The sequence below is a fragment of the Myotis nattereri genome (genome assembly GCF_964212035.1).
Source record: "Myotis nattereri genome assembly, chromosome: 3".
Classification (NCBI taxonomy): Eukaryota; Metazoa; Chordata; class Mammalia; order Chiroptera; family Vespertilionidae; genus Myotis; species Myotis nattereri.
Window position 1 is genome coordinate 106,127,188 of NC_138077.1, and position 15,632 is coordinate 106,142,819.

Below are 15,632 nucleotides of genomic sequence, written 5' to 3' on the forward strand. Positions count from 1 at the left end.
GCCAAGGCCTAAAGAAGGAGGAACCGACTATCTCCTGGGAAAGGCCTGTGTAATCTGGAACAGCACAAATTTCTCCAAGTGGGAGTTGGGATCCAAGTATCTCCTGGTTCTTGATGAAACAATTCAGTCATTTTCAAGGACATGAACCTGGGGAAATGACTGGCTCTGGAAACAGTGTTATTCTGGTATGTTGGAATAACCCTGCTGATCAATACCAGGAAATCAGTCTCAATCAACTATATTCCTTGCTAAGTGCTAGAGGACTCATTAGAGAATAACTTTATTACAATAATAATAGGAATGATAATAAGAGCATTTATTGATTGCTTAAATAATCCAGGCACTTGATAGTCATTACAATTAAGAAATATTTTATTTGGCATTTATTTTACATTACTTCCTTGCCCTATCAGCTGTGGTTGTACCCAGGAATCCAACCCTGAATATGTAGGGGTCTTAATTAAGTGTAAGAAAATTCAACTGTAAATAACTAAGTCACAAAATATTTTATTTTCAAGTATATTTTTATTGATTTCAGAGAGGAAGGGAGAGGGAGAGATAGAAACATCAATGATGAGAGAGAATCAGTGATCAGTTGCCTCCTGCATGCTCCCTACTGGGGCTCCAGCCCAAAACCCAGGAGTATGCTCTGACCTGGAATCGAACTGGGACCTTCTGGTTCTAGGTTGAGGCTCAACCACTGAGCAACACTGGTCTGGCAAGATTTTATTTTCTATTATTTCCTTTGCTTTGTCTTCTTTGATTATTATTATTTTTTAAAATATATTTTATTGATTTTTTACAGAGAGGAAGAGAGAGGAATAGAGAGTTAGAAACATGGATGAGAGAGAAACATCAATCAGCTGCCTCCTGCACACCTCCTACTGGGGATGTGCCCACAACCAAGGTACATGCCCTTGGCCGGAATCAAACCTGGGACCCTTCAGTCCACAGGCTGATGCTCTATCCACTGAGCCAAACCGGTTAGGGCTGATTATTTTTTTTAAAAGTGGTTCATAAATAAGGTTATACCAATATTAATTTCCTGATATAATTATAATGTGATTATGAATGGTGTTAAAATAATTGGGGTAAAAAAATGATGGAACTTTTTACACGACTTTTGCAAGTTTTCTGTTAGTCTAAAATTAATTAAAAACAAAGTTGAAAAAATCTTCATAATTTCTTTACTACAATTTATATCTTTTATTTTATTAAAGCAAAAAGCACTACATGTTCAATATAGAGATCATTTTACATGCATACAAGCAGAAAGAATAAAAATTCCCTAATTCAGCTGAGTAGAGGTATCTGCTATAAATATCTAGGTCTAAATTTATTGAGATGTATGTGTATATGGATATATAGTATGTATTAATTTCAATCAGTGATTCCATTTGCAAAGATAGAACTTTATATTTATTGAACTTAATTTGTCTTAAACCTTTAATTTGCCTAAGGAGTGGAAACTTAATATAGCCACTTCCAGGTACGTCAGTCCTTTTAAGATTTCAAGTCAAATTCACTCTCCTTTTTCTTACCCTTTAGGGGGCTCCTTTTCAACTTTGTGGCACCAGCCTCCTTGCTTCTGTTCACTAGAACCATGAACTATTGAAAGCCTCCAGCCTTCACAGGGCTGCAGGCTCACGGGGACTTTTTTAGGATTTTGAAAGGCTACCCTTGGATCCCTTAACAGGGCCATCTCATTAGCCTTTACTCCTTTACTGCCCTAACACATTTCTGGTCTCTAGGGCTCTTTCTAAGATCTGCAGAATTTTAAGGCTACTCTCTGAAAAATAAGACACAGCTTCCTTTTTTTATGGGATCTCCAGAAACTTAGACTGTCTAGCATACCTCCTTTGTGACTGACTGACTCTTGGCTCAAAGTATTGGCATTCCAGACCCTTTCCATAAGACCCACTTACAGATGTACTCTGTGAAAATTCTCCTTCAAACTTTGTCTCTATCTCCTTTGGAGTGAGGAAAGCAAACAAACAAGCTTTTATAGTATCACATATTCTCCCAGAATCTATTAGTTATGACAAAAACATAGAGGTTTTTGTATTGAAGGCAGACTTTTAGAAATATAGATTCTTAAAGTTTTTTGCTTTTTTGATTGATTGATTGATTTTTGCCAAGGTCTTCAAAATTCTATTTTGTTAACAAATTATAAAAGAACTCTTTTTGAGACAACTGAAAATTTGATTATGAACTAGTTATTAAGATGCCAAGGATTGATTTATTCATTTTGTTGGGTTTGAAAATGGCCTTGTGGTTACATATGAAAATATAATTTTTAGAGAAGTTAGTGAAAACCATTTTAGGCAGAGTGGGTTGGGAAGTGACAGGAATTGGAGGTAGGGGACATATTATAAAGAGCCACACATACAATTCTTTGATTTCATGCTCACAGCATCAAGCAGGGAGTGACATGATTAATTTGCAAAAAGTGGGGGAGTATGAGAAAAAATGTTTGAGACTGAGAGGTGGGTGGCTCGAAGATTTTTATTCCTTCCCCACCATCAGCACCCACATTGAAATCCACCAGTAAACTCTGCTGGTTCTCTAAATTTCATCACCTCCCCATTCCAAACCACCATCATCTCTTATCTGGACACAATTGTTTCCTAATTATCAACTAACCAGTCTTTCTGCCTTTGTTCCTGTTCCCATAATGCATTCTCCAGAGCTGCCAGAGTGACTTTTTAAAGCTAATTCAGATTGTCATTGCCCTGCTTAAAACATTCAATGGCTTTCTACTGCATTTAAAATGAAATACAAACTCTGCCATAGACCATGAATTTCTATGTAATCTGACCATTATCTTCCGCACCATCCTCTTGGTGCCATTCTCCACCTTACACAATAGTCCAACACAGGTCACTCTATAGTTTTCATTCTTTTTTTTCAGTTACAAATGTTCATTTTGCTGAATACATTATCTACTGTGATAGTTCTATTGTAACATTTTAACCAAACTAGTACAAACTGAACTTCATTTATAAATAAAAAAGAATGATTAAAGGAAAAAATGTTCAAGTTCAGCAGCTAGATCTGAGATATAAAATAGTGACCAAGAGTGTGGAAGGCCTGAGGTGGCGGGGCATAGGAGGAATGGGAGAGGTCAATGGTGTGGGGAGGGAAAGTTATATATATATATATAACACCTTCAACAATAAGGAGTTAAAACAAACAAACAAATAAATAAATGACATTTGTTGAAAAAAAAAATAAAATAGTGACCAGATGGACAAAAATGTTGACATTAAATAGTACATTTTTATGTCATTCAATCTGGGTTCTTTAATGATGGGATAGTCATTACATATAGGTCTCAAGTTTTGTAGTTTCACATTTGGAATTTTATGTTTTAGTCTAATGAACATGGCTTCTTCATTAACTTTACACATAGAACACTTCCAATCAGGGCATTTTCTAGCATATTTTTCAAGAACTTAGAGTCTGGCATACCAAAAATTGAACTATATTGCCATTTCCTCATAATACTTCCAGAAGAAAGTAATGAAAATAATTTGAAATGCCACTGTCTTCATCTTCCTACTGTTTAGTAAAATGAAGTAATAAATTGCTGCAAATTTGATTTCTCATTCCATTGCTGGTTCATGTTTACAGATCGTGGTAGTTTAAGATAATGAACAATGCCTCTTGAGAAGCTGTTTCATAGACCACCTCTCACGCTCTGCTGAGGGAAGTGTAAAATGTATCACTCTATGAGGGGCAAGTGTCAATATTGATCCACATTCACAAATGCATTTCCTCTTAGATCCTGCAATTCTGACAGTTACCTGGAGCCCTCGAGCAGGTCAGCGCCACCACCAGCTGCCACCCCGGTGCTGCTGCCGCACCAGGTAAAAGGCCTGCTGACTCAGTGCCCCCCAAGCCCGCCCACCCATCCCAAGCCCACAGTTCTCTGACACTAGTTAGCCTCTCAGAGGCCGGCAGCCGGGGAAAACAGGCTTCCTCAGGGCTTGCCAGGGCAGCCTCCACCCTCACGGCAACTGATCGCTAGCCCCTCACTTCCAGCAATCACCGCATTTTATGGTTTTCCCCTACTGGAAACGAAAATATTCCTTAAAAAAAAAAAGAGAGAGAGAGATGGAGGGGGTACTCCGTAAATGCAAACTCCAGCGAAGCTCTTCTGAACTGAGTGTGTCTCAAAGTTTAGCCCACGCGTTTAAAATTAGTATTTTGAAGGCAACTACACAGGGTTAACCGCAGGAAGTGAAATTATCTGGCTGGTACCCCCACCGCTCATAAATCGGGGAGTTTATTCAGGGGAAAACCCTAATATAGACTAGAGGCCCAATGCAGGAAACTCCTGCGAGAGCAGGCCTTCCTTCCCCCGCTGCCAGCACTGGCTTTCCCCTGGCACCCGACCCGGGCTTCCTTCCGGCCGCCGGCAGGCACCCCGGACGGGCTTCCCTCGCAGCCCTGGCTTCCTTGGGAAGGACGTCCGGTCTAATCACCATATTACGCCTTAGTTATTATAGATAATATGCTGAGGAAGTTAGAAGCAGGATGAGGCGAGGCCTGAGGAATGGGGCTGAGGCTTAGGACTTGGGGAACACAGCGAAAAGGAGCGTGGTCTCCCTCTGTTTCAGGCAGGGAGTCCAAGGAACCGCGGGCACCGCACTCGGACAGGTGGGGTTGCTGGACTTTCCCGCGCACCCGCCTCGGGTTGGGAAGAACCCGGATGAACTCCCCCTGAAGCCGGGACCCCGCCCACGGTCTTTGAATCCGTGAGCTGGGCGGAGTTGCCCTCCCTTCCGTACTGATTGGTTCGCCTTCGTAGGCCCCGCCTCGTGATTGAGTGTTGCCTGTGCCAGTTACAAAGCCTCCGCGGTTTCCCAGGTTGTTGTTGGGAGGAGACGGCTCGACGTCTAGACTCGCGGCAACTTAGCTCTCCGTAGAGCGCCGGGCGCTCGGAAAGTGTGGGCGGCTTCTGGCTGCAGGCCCCGCAAGGAGGTGTATCCAGGCGGCTGGAGAACGACCCCGGGCGCCCAAGCGTCACCTTCGTCACCCACCCTGCGCCATGTCCTGGATGTTCAAGAGGTGAAGGGATGGAGGGAGTGGGACGCAGGGAGGTAACGGCCTGGTAGTGTCCCCAAATGAACCTGACCTTCCCCGCGTTCCTTTCGCTGTTCCCTCGCGATTTGGGCGCATGTATTCGTTTTGCTGGTGGCTCATATATCTTCGGGAAAAGTAAACGCGTAATCTTGGTTGGTGAGGGGAGGCTCCTCAGGCGAGTCTGGTGCCAGGGCCTTGGAAAAATCTCCGTCAAGGGCTGTGGGGAGTGGGAGGGGTCTGGGGCTCAAAGCTCCAATCCTTAGCGGGGATCTCTACTGTGCTTTATTCAGCGAAACACCCATTAGCAACCCACTGTGCATTAGGCATTGTGCTCGGAATAAAGGGCCAAGTAGGACAGCCCTTGACCCTAAGTAGCTCACAGTTTATGTGCATACACTGACGTGCAAATATATATTTGCAGAGGAGCCAAAAGAGGTTTGCACGACCTGCAAGGAAAACGCAGGGGAAGCACCTTCCATCTGGTGTTAGGAGAGTGGAAACATCCTGGAAGCCCCCCAGCTGACTTCCCCCTTACTTTTCAGTATCCAAATTGGTTTACATGCGCGTTCCTGAAACAGTTATTTATAAGGGGATTAAAATTACCCTTAACCAACGAGAGTGGGAGGCTTTGGGTCAGTCATCCTCTGATGGTGGCATGGTTTGAATATCTGAATAAGATAAGGAAGGAATTAAAGTAATGGATGCTGAATGTGTTATCTGTAATTATGTAAACTGCTTCACATATAATAATAGTTTTATATATTTGCAAGTCTCTTCTAGCTCAAGCTCCATTGAAATTTTGGCATATAAAGTTACAGACATCACATACATTTCAATTTAAATAGATAATCACTAGGAAAAAGATTTGTGAACCCTTATTGGGTTTTTCATTTTGAATATCTGGGGGTAGAAGAAACCTCCCCGACTTACTCAAATCCTGCTTTAACTAGAGTAACACTTTCTTAATCTTATACAGAAGTTCCCACATAAGAATTAATTTGTTGAAATAAAGTGTGAGAAAACAATTGGCCTGTGAATATGGTATGGTCTTTGGGATTTAAATTTTTTTTCCTCTGCCTTTTTTTTTTTTTTTTTTTTTAAATAGAGATCCTGTTTGGAAGTACTTGCAGACTGTCCAATATGGTGGAGTCCATGGAAATTTTTCACGCCTCTCATATCCAACTTTCTTTCCCCGTTTTGAATTCCAAGATATTATCCCTCCAGACGACTTCCTAACTAGTGATGAAGAGTTAGATTCAGTTTTATTTGGAACTTTGAGAGGCCATGTTGTTGGACTACGCTATTACACCGGAGTAGTGAGTATAACTTTAGACATTAAGTTAAAATGTGATGAATTGCCCTGACTGGTTTGGCTCAGTGAATAGAGCTCGGCCTGTGGACTGGGGGTCCCAGGTTCGATTCCGGTCAAGGGCATGTACCTTGGTTGTGGGCATATCCCCAGTGGGGGGTTGCAGGAGGCAGCTGATCAATGTTTCTAACTCTCTATTCCTCTTCCTTCCTCTCTGTAAAAAATCAATAAAATATGTTTTAAAAAAATGTGATGTATTTATGGTATAAATCTAGAAAATAAAAATTAGATGGTGATATGTGCATTTAATTTTTTTTTACTATATATTTTTATTGATTTCAGAGAGGAAGGGAGAGGGAGAGAGAGACTGCCCCCTACTGGGGATCTAGCCCACAACCACAGAATGTGCCCTTGACCGGAATCGAACTGAAGAACCTTCAGTCCCTAGGCCGATGCTCTGTCCACTGAGCCAAACCGGCTAGGGCTGATTTTGTTTTTACTTTAAATAATTGAAATATATATGGTCAAGAGTTAAATATCTAATGACTAATATTCCTTTACATTTATGTCAAACTAGTTATATACAAAGCACTTTTTTCTGTATGGTCTCATTTGATGGCTACATTGACTCTGAGGTATATAGGGCATCTATTATCTCCTTTCTGTAACTGAAGAACTGAAGCTCAGGAGGGTTACATGGTTTGCCCAAAAGGCACAGAAACTGTAATGTACATTTATAAAATGACTTCCAAGTCAGTCCATTGCTTTCTCTTCTTTTGCCCCTCAGCACATTTCTATACTTTAATTTAAAAAACAACATATGGTTTTATTAATTTCAGAGAATGGAAGGGAGAGGGAGAGAGGGATAGAAACATCAATGATGAGAGAGAATCATTGATTGGCTGCCTCCTGCATGCCCCTTCTGGGAATTGAGTCTGTGATGTGGGCATGTGCCTTGACTGACTAGGAATCCATCTGTGACCTCATGGGACGCTGCTCAACCACTGAGCAACACTGGTTGGGCTACATTTTAATATTTTTAATTTAGGAAGATAACCCTTACTAGATAGGGGAATTGTTTATTTTTAGGTGTTTTTTTTTTGTTGTTGTTGTTGCAAAAACTATTTATTAAACAAACACCCATGTGGACTTGATGATTTGCTGGGTACTATTTATTTATTAAAAATATATTTTTTCTTTATTGCTTAAGGTATTACATATGTGTCCTTATCGCCCCATTGCCTCTCCACTCCCCACTCATGCCCTCACCCCCCTGTTGTCTGTGTCCATTGGTTAGGCTTATATGCATTCATACAAGTCCTTTGGTTGATCTCTCCCCCTTACCCCCACCCTTCCCTACCTCCCCTTTGAGGTTTTTTTTATTTTTTTTTATTTTTATATATTTTATTGATTTTTCACAGAGAGGAAGGGAGAGAGATAGAGAGTGAGAAACATCGATGAGAGAGAAACATTGATCAGCTGCCTCCTGCACATCTCCCACCGGGGATGTGCCCGCAACCCAGGTACATGCCCTTGACCGGAATCGAACTTGGGACCTTTCAGTCCGCAGGCCGATGCTCTATCCACTGAGCCAAACCGGTTTTGGCCCCTTTGAGGTTTGATGGTCTGACTGATGCTTCTCTGACTCTGGATCTGTTTTTGTTCATCAGTTTATGTTCATTATATTCCACAAACAAGTGACATCATGTGATATTTTATCTTTCTCTGACTGGCTTATTTCGCTTAGCATAATGCTCTCCAGTTCCATCCATGCTGTTGCAAATGGTAAGAATTACTTCTTTTTTACCGCAGCATAGTATTCCATTGTGTAGATGTACCACAGTTTTTTAATCCACACATCTGCTGATGGACACTTAGGCTGTTTCCTAATCTTAGCTATGGTGAATTGTGTCGCTATGAACATAGAGGTGCATATATCCTTTCTGTTTGGTGTTTCTAGTTTCTTGGGATATATTCCTAGAAGTGGGATCACTGGGTCAAATGGGAGTTCCAGTTTTAGTTTTTTGAGGAAACTCCATACTGTTCTCCACAGTGGCTGCACCGTTCTGCATTTTCACCAGCAGTGCATGAGGGTTTCTTTTTCTCTGCATCCTTGCCAGCACTTGTCCTTTGTTGATTTGTTGATGATAGCCATTCTGACAGGTGTGAGGTGGTACCTCATTGTCATTTTGATTTGCATCTCTCAGATGATTAGTGACTTTGAGCATGTTTTCATATGTCTCTTGGCCTTCCATATGTCTTCTTTCAAAAAGTACCTATTTAGGTCTGTAGCCCATTTTTTGATTGGATTGTTTATCTTCCTTTTGTTAAGTTGTAAATGTTGGAGATTAAAGCCTTATCAGTGATAACATTTGCAAATATGTTCTCCCATGCAGTGGGCTTTCTTGTTGTTTTGATAGTTCCTTTTGCTGTGCAGAAGCTTTTTATTTTGATGTAGTCCCATTTGTTTATTTTCTCTTTAGTTTCCATTGCCCTAGGAGCTGTATCAGTGAAGAAATTGCTTCGACATGTGTCTGAGATTTTGCTGCCTGTGGATTCCTCTAGTATTTTTATGGTTTCCTGTCTTATGTTTAAGTCCTTTATCCATTTTGAGTTTATTTTTGTGTATGGTGTAAGTTGGTGGTCTAGTTTCTTTCTTTCTTTCTTTCTTTCTTTTTTTTTGCATGTATCTGTCTAATTTTCCCAACACCATTTATTGAAGAGACTGTCTTGACACCATTGCATGTTCATGTCTCCTTTGTCAAATATTAATTAAGCATAGTGGTTTGGGTCAATTTCTGGGTTCTCTATTCTATTCCATTGATCTATATGTCTGTTCTTGTGCCAGCACCAGGCTGTTTTGAGAACAGTGGCTTTGTAATACAGCTTGATATCTGGTATTGAGATCCCACCTACTTTGATCTTTCTCAGGATTGCTGCAGCTATTTGGGGTCTTTTTTTTTTAAATTTTTATTCCAGATGAATTTTTGGAGAGTTCGTTCTAGGTCTGTAAAATATGCCGTTGGTATTTTAATGGGGAGTGCATTGAATGTATAGATTGCTTTGGGTAGTATGGGTATTTTAATGATGTTGATTCTACCAATCCATGAACACGGTATGTTCTTATATCTGTTTATGTCCTATCTCTTTTTTCAGTGTCCTGTAGTTTTCCGAGTACAGGTCTTTTACCTCCTTAGTTAAGTTTATTCCTAGGTATCTTTATTTTTTTGGTGTGATGGTAAATGGGATTACTTTTTTAGTCTCTCTTTCTGTAAGTTCACTATTGGTGTATAGAAATGCCATAGATTTCATGGCGTTAATTTTTTATCCTGCTACATTGCCGAATTCATATATTAAGTCTAATAATTTTTTGATGTAGTCTTTAGGGTTTTCTGTGTACAGTATCATGTCATCTGCGAATAGGATAGTTTTACTTCTTTTCCAATTTGGATGGCTTTTTATTTCTTCTTCTTGTCTAATTGCAATGGCTAGTACTTCCAGTACTATGTCGAACAAGAGTGGTGGGAGTGGGCATCCCTGTCTTGTTCCTGTTCTTAGGGGAAATGGTTTTAATTTTTGCCCATTGAGTATGATGTTGGCTGTGGGTTTGTCATATATGGCTTTTATTATGTTAAGGTATAATCCTTCTATTCCCACCTTGCTGAGAGTTTTTATCAACAAAGGGTGTTGGATTTTGTCAAATGCCTTTTCTGCATCAGTTGATTTTACTATGTGGGGTGCATGCTTTCATGCTGTTTCTGCCCAATTCTCACTCTGCTATCTGCATGATGCAACTGGAAATGTGATTCATCGGACCACATGACTTTTTTCCAATGCTCGACTGTCCAATCCTTGTGTTCCTGTGCGAATTGGAGACATTTTATCTTGGTAACTGTAGACAGCAAAAGTGTTTGAACAGGCCTTTGGCTTCCATATCCCATACAATGCAGTGTACGCCTAATTTGCCTACAAACATCAGATGTTCATAATAATCTGGCCACTCATGTTCAAATATATCCCATGTTCAAAGGCTGTTAAATAGCATTGTTTACCCATATCTTCAGAAAAATCACTCCTGTCGTGGTAAACAACCTGCTTCCCTATTTTTAATGGTCTGGTCCTCTAGCAACTTCAGCGCGAAATTATAGCTAATTTGCCTACAAATGTAAGGTGGTCATAATAATCTGGCCACTCAGTGTATATATGTGTAAGTTGCCAAAATCAACTCAATAGCCTGGTCGATGTGGCTCAGTGATTGAGTGTTATCCTATAAACTAAGAGGTCATGGTTAGATTCCCGGTCAGGACACATGCCTGGGTTCAGGGCTCCATCCCAAGTAGGGAATATGAGGGAGGCAGCCAATCAATGATTTTTCTCTCATCAATAATGTTTCTGTCTCTCTTTCCATCTCCCTTCCTGTCATAAACAAATAAAATTATATTTTCAAAAAAATTGACTCAATAAATATCTGAATTATACTGAGTTTGAATAAAGACAGTCTTATTCAGGTATGATTCAATGTATATGAAGCTCTAGAACAGCTCCAACCCATGAGCTATATAAGGCCCACAAAATCATTTAGTCTGGCCCTGCCAAGGCATTAAGGGTAAATTAATTAAATGTTTGACAAAATATATCAGGCTAATTTTTAACTTGATAATTCTGTATGGTCTGCGAATGATGTTATAAATATCGAAATAGTCCTTGGCAGAAAAAAGGCTCCCCAACCCTGCTCTATTACAATCCAATCCAGTGGTTCTCAACCTTCTGGCCCTTTAAATATAGTTCCTCGGACTGTCTAGGGCGGGGGGATAAAATGGACACATATGTAATACCCTTTGTAATACTTTAAGCAATAAATTAAAAAAATAAATAAATAAATAAATAAATAAATAAATAAATAAATATAGTTCCTCATGTTGTGACCCAACCATAAAATTATTTTTGTTGCTACTTCATAACTGTAGTGTTGCTAATGTTATGAATTGTAATGTAAATATCTGATATGCAGGATGGTCTTAGGCCACCCCTGTGAAAGGGTCGTTCGACCGCCAAAGGGGTCGCGACCCACAGGTTGAGAACCGCTGATCTAATCTATAGTGATAGCAATCAGATTGGTGGTTGTTAGGGCAGGTGCAGGGAGGAGAAATAACCTCAACAAGATATAAGAGAATTTTCAATTAAAAAAAATTTAAATTTGCCCAACCCGTGTGGCTCAGTGGGTCAGGTCAATCTTGACCTATGAACCAGGAGGTCACAGTTTGATTCCTGGTCAGATTTCTGGTCAGGGCACATGCCTGGGTTGCAGGCTCGATCCCCAGTAGGGGTCATGCCAGGAGGCAGCCAATCAATGATTCACTCTCATCACTAATGTTTCTTTTGTGCTCTCCCTCTCCCTTCCTCTCTAAAATCAATAAAAAATTTTTAAAAATTAAGTTTATTGGGATGATGTTGATTAATAGGATCATATAGGTTTTAAGTATACATTTTTATGATATAGGATCTATATATTACTCTGTCTCCCAAAGTCAAATCATCTTCTGTTATTATATATTAAGCTTTTTTAGTCCCCCTCCACTCTTCCCCCTTCCTCTGGCTACCACTGACTTATTTCACTTAGCATAATATTCTCAAGGTCCATCCATGTTGTCACAAATGGCAGTATTTCGTTTTTTCTTATGGCAGTATTCAGTTGTGTATATGTACCTCATCTTCTTTCTTCAATCCTCTATCAAAGGACCCTTTGGTTGTCTCCGTGTCTGGGCCACCATGAATAATGCCGCAATGAACATAGGGGAACATTTATCTTTGCGAATATGTTTTCAGATAGCCAGGAGAGGGTTTGCTGGGTCACATGGTAACTTTATATTCTTAATATTTGGAGGAACTTCCATACTACTCTCCATAGTGGCTATACATCTGTACCAGTCTACATTCCTACCAGCAGTGAATGAGGGTTTTTTATTCTCCACAACCTCTCCAACACTTGTCATTACCTACCTTGTTGATAATAGCCATTCTCACAAGTGTGAGGTGGTATCTCATTGCAGTTTTGATTTGCATTTCCATAATTGCTAGTTAGGGAAGGTTGAACATCTTTTCAGATGTCTGTTGGCTATTTGTGTGTCTTCTTGGAAGAGGTGTCTGTCTGTTCAGGTCCTCTGCCCATTTTTTAATTGGATTGTTTATTTGTTTAGTGTTGAGGTTTATGAGTTCTTTATATATTTTGGATATTAAACCTTTGTCAGAGCTGTTGTTTGCAGATATCTCCCATTCAGTCAGCTGCCTCTTTGTTTCATTGTTTGTTTCTTTTGCTGTGCAGAAGCTGTTAGTTTGATATAGTCCCATTCATTTGTTTTTGCTTTTACTTCTCTTGTCTTTGGAATCAAGTTCATAAAATGTTCTCTAAGTTCCATAAGGTTAGTACCTATGATTTCTTCTTTGTAATTTATTGTTTTAGATCCTACATTTAGGTTTTTGTTTAATTTTGAATTAATTTTTGTAAATAGGGACAAACTGTAATCTCATCTCATTCTTTTCAAGTGGCTTTCCAATTTTCTTAGCACCATTTATTGAAGAGACTTTCTTTTTCTCCATTGTGTGTTTCTGGCTCCTTTGTTGAAAATTATCTGCCTATATACATGTGATTTTATATCTCAGCTTTCTGTGTGTCTTTTTCCTTCTGTACCATACTGTTTGATTATCGTAGTTTTGTAGTATAATTTAAATTCAGGTAGTGTGATACCTCTGGCTTCGTTCTTTTTTCTCAGATTGCTTTAGCTATTTGGGGTCTTTTGTGGTTCCATACAAATCTGATGTTTTTTTGTTCTATTTCTTTAAAAATGACATTGGGCCCTTTCCCCTGACTGGCAGCACAGAGGCTGCATGATGCTCGGAGTTACTGTAAAAGACATTGAAGAATGGACCTTGAAAGAACTGACTCCTTTCATCCCCTTGCCCTCTACCTGAACCTTAGGCATTCCTTTTTATTCCCATAAATTTTGTTAGGACTGCCTCTTAGGCACAGATGGTCCATTGACCTGTTAATTCTAGGATATAACTAAACCAGATAAGTAACTATGCTATTTCTAGCTTCTGTAAATATGCTTGCTTGAATAATGGGAAATTGAAGCGGGGTGGGGGTGGGGGGCTGGAAATTTGGGCCTGTGACGGAAATCTGCTGTACGTACTTAACCAGTCTATGGTCTGGTCACTGCTCCCTTTTAAATCATCTATCTTGCAGGACTTGGGCCAGGCCTTGAAATGGGTCTCACGACACCAATCCTAGAGTTTTTTTTTCTCTTTTTGCCTTTATAAGCTTACCCCTAATTTCATTTCAGGACCGCGAGGTTTGGAGTGGCAATAGCCCTTCGCGGTCGCCGTGGGCTTTGAAATAAAAGCTCCAAAATTCGACCCTTTGGTTGTGGCGTTTTCTATTGGACTCGCTGAATTTCAGTATAACAACGTGAAGCAGCATAAGTTTGTCAGAGCTTTGGCAGCTTTCCTTAAAAAGTCCGGGAAGCTGAAAGTCCCTGAATGTGGGTGGACACTGTCAAGCTGGCCAAGCATAAAGAGGTTGCTCCCTACAATGAGAATTGGTTCTACACACAAGCTGCTTCCACAGCGCGGCATCTGTACTTTCCGGGAGGTGCTGGGGTTGGCTCCATGACCAAGATTTGTGGAGGATGACAGAGAAATTGTGTCATGCCCAGCCACTTTAGCAGAGGCTCTAAGAGCGTGGCTCACAGGGTCCTCCAAGCCCTGGAGGGGCTGAAAATGGTGGAAAAGGATCAGGATGGGGGCCACAAATTGACACCTCAGGGACAGAGAGATCTGGACAGAATCGCAGGGCAAGTGGCAGCTGCCAAAATGAAGCATTAGAACAAATGCTGGGTTAATAAATTGCCTCATTCGTAAAAAAAAAAAAAAAAAAAAAAAAAAAAAAAGACACTGGGATATTGATAGAGGTGGCATTAAGTCTGTGTATTGGTTTAGGTTGTATGGCCATTTTAACTATGATGATTCTTCCAATCCATGAACATGGAATATTGTTTAGTTTTGTTGTGTCTTTCTCAATCTCTTTTAATAAAGCTTCGTAGTTTCAGGATATAGGTCTTTCATATCCTTTGTTAAGTTTATTCCTAGGTATTTCATTCTTTTGGTTGCAATTACAAAAGGAATTGTTCTTTTCATTTGTTTTTCTGGAGTTTTTTGTTAATATACAGGAAAGCAGTGGACGTTTTGTACATTGATTTTGTATCCTGCAACTTGACTGTATTTGTTTATTGTTTCTAGTAGTTTTTTGGTAGAGTCTTTAGAATTTTCTATGTATAGAACTATCTGTAAAAAGTGACACTTTTACTTCTTTTTATATTTTATTGATTTTTTTACAGAGAGGAAGGGAGAGGGATAGAGAATTAGAAACATCCATGAGAGAGAAACATCAATCAGCTGCCTCCTGCACACCCCCTACTGGGGGTGTGTCTGCAACCAAGGTACATGCCCTTAACCGGAATCGAACCTGGGACCCTTCAGTCTGCAGGCCGACACTATCCACTGAGCCAAACCGGTTAGGGCGACACTTTTACTTCTTGATCTGGATGCCTTTTCTTTCTTCTTTTGCCTTATTGCTCTTTGGTAGGAATTCCAGAACTATAGGGTATCCCCAAAAATGTATATACACACTTTGAATCATTATAAAGGTAGTGTTTATTAAAATACATTTCATTTTCAAAATTGAGCTGTCAACTGTTAAAGTATGTATAAAATTTTTGGGACACCCTGTATTTTGAATAAAAGTGGTGAGAGTGGGCATCCTTGTCTTGTTCTTGATTTCACAGGAAAAGTTTTTGGTTTTTGCCATTGAGTATGATATTGGCTGAGGGTTTGTCATATATGGTCTTTATTATGTTGAGGTACTTTCCTTCTATTTCTATTTTGAGTGTGTGAATCATAATAGATATTATATCTTAGATGCTTTTTCTGCATCTATTGATAAGATCATATGATATTTATTCTTTCTTTTGTTAATGTGGTATATTACATTGATTGATTTGTGTATGTTGAACCATCCCTGTGCCCCTGGAATGAACCATACTGAAACATAATTTTTGGACTGGAACCTGGATTTTTTGTCTGCCGGAATTGAAGAATGAGTCTATGGACAGAAAGTGGTATAGCAAAGGTGGAGATTTATTGAAGAATAAGTACAGACTCCCACATGGGGAGAGGGAAA

General features: G+C 39.8%; 1 protein-coding gene and 1 pseudogene across 2 annotated transcripts in view; both read left to right on the top strand.

The window, feature by feature from the left end:
* Positions 1 to 4,860: 4,860 nt before the first annotated feature.
* Positions 4,861 to 15,632, top strand: part of HLTF (helicase like transcription factor) — a 147,415-nt gene continuing 136,643 nt past the window's right edge. Inside the window, exons 1-2 of the mRNA XM_081087453.1 lie at positions 4,861 to 5,073; positions 6,194 to 6,404. Coding sequence (XP_080943579.1) covers positions 5,054 to 5,073; positions 6,194 to 6,404 — 231 coding nt within the window. The 5' untranslated portion in view covers positions 4,861 to 5,053. The remainder of the gene's footprint in view (positions 5,074 to 6,193; positions 6,405 to 15,632) is intronic.
* LOC308516894 lies at positions 9,504 to 14,337 on the top strand (annotated as a pseudogene). Its single transcript has 2 exons — positions 9,504 to 9,512; positions 13,854 to 14,337. The product of its transcript is annotated as an uncharacterized misc_RNA (transcript).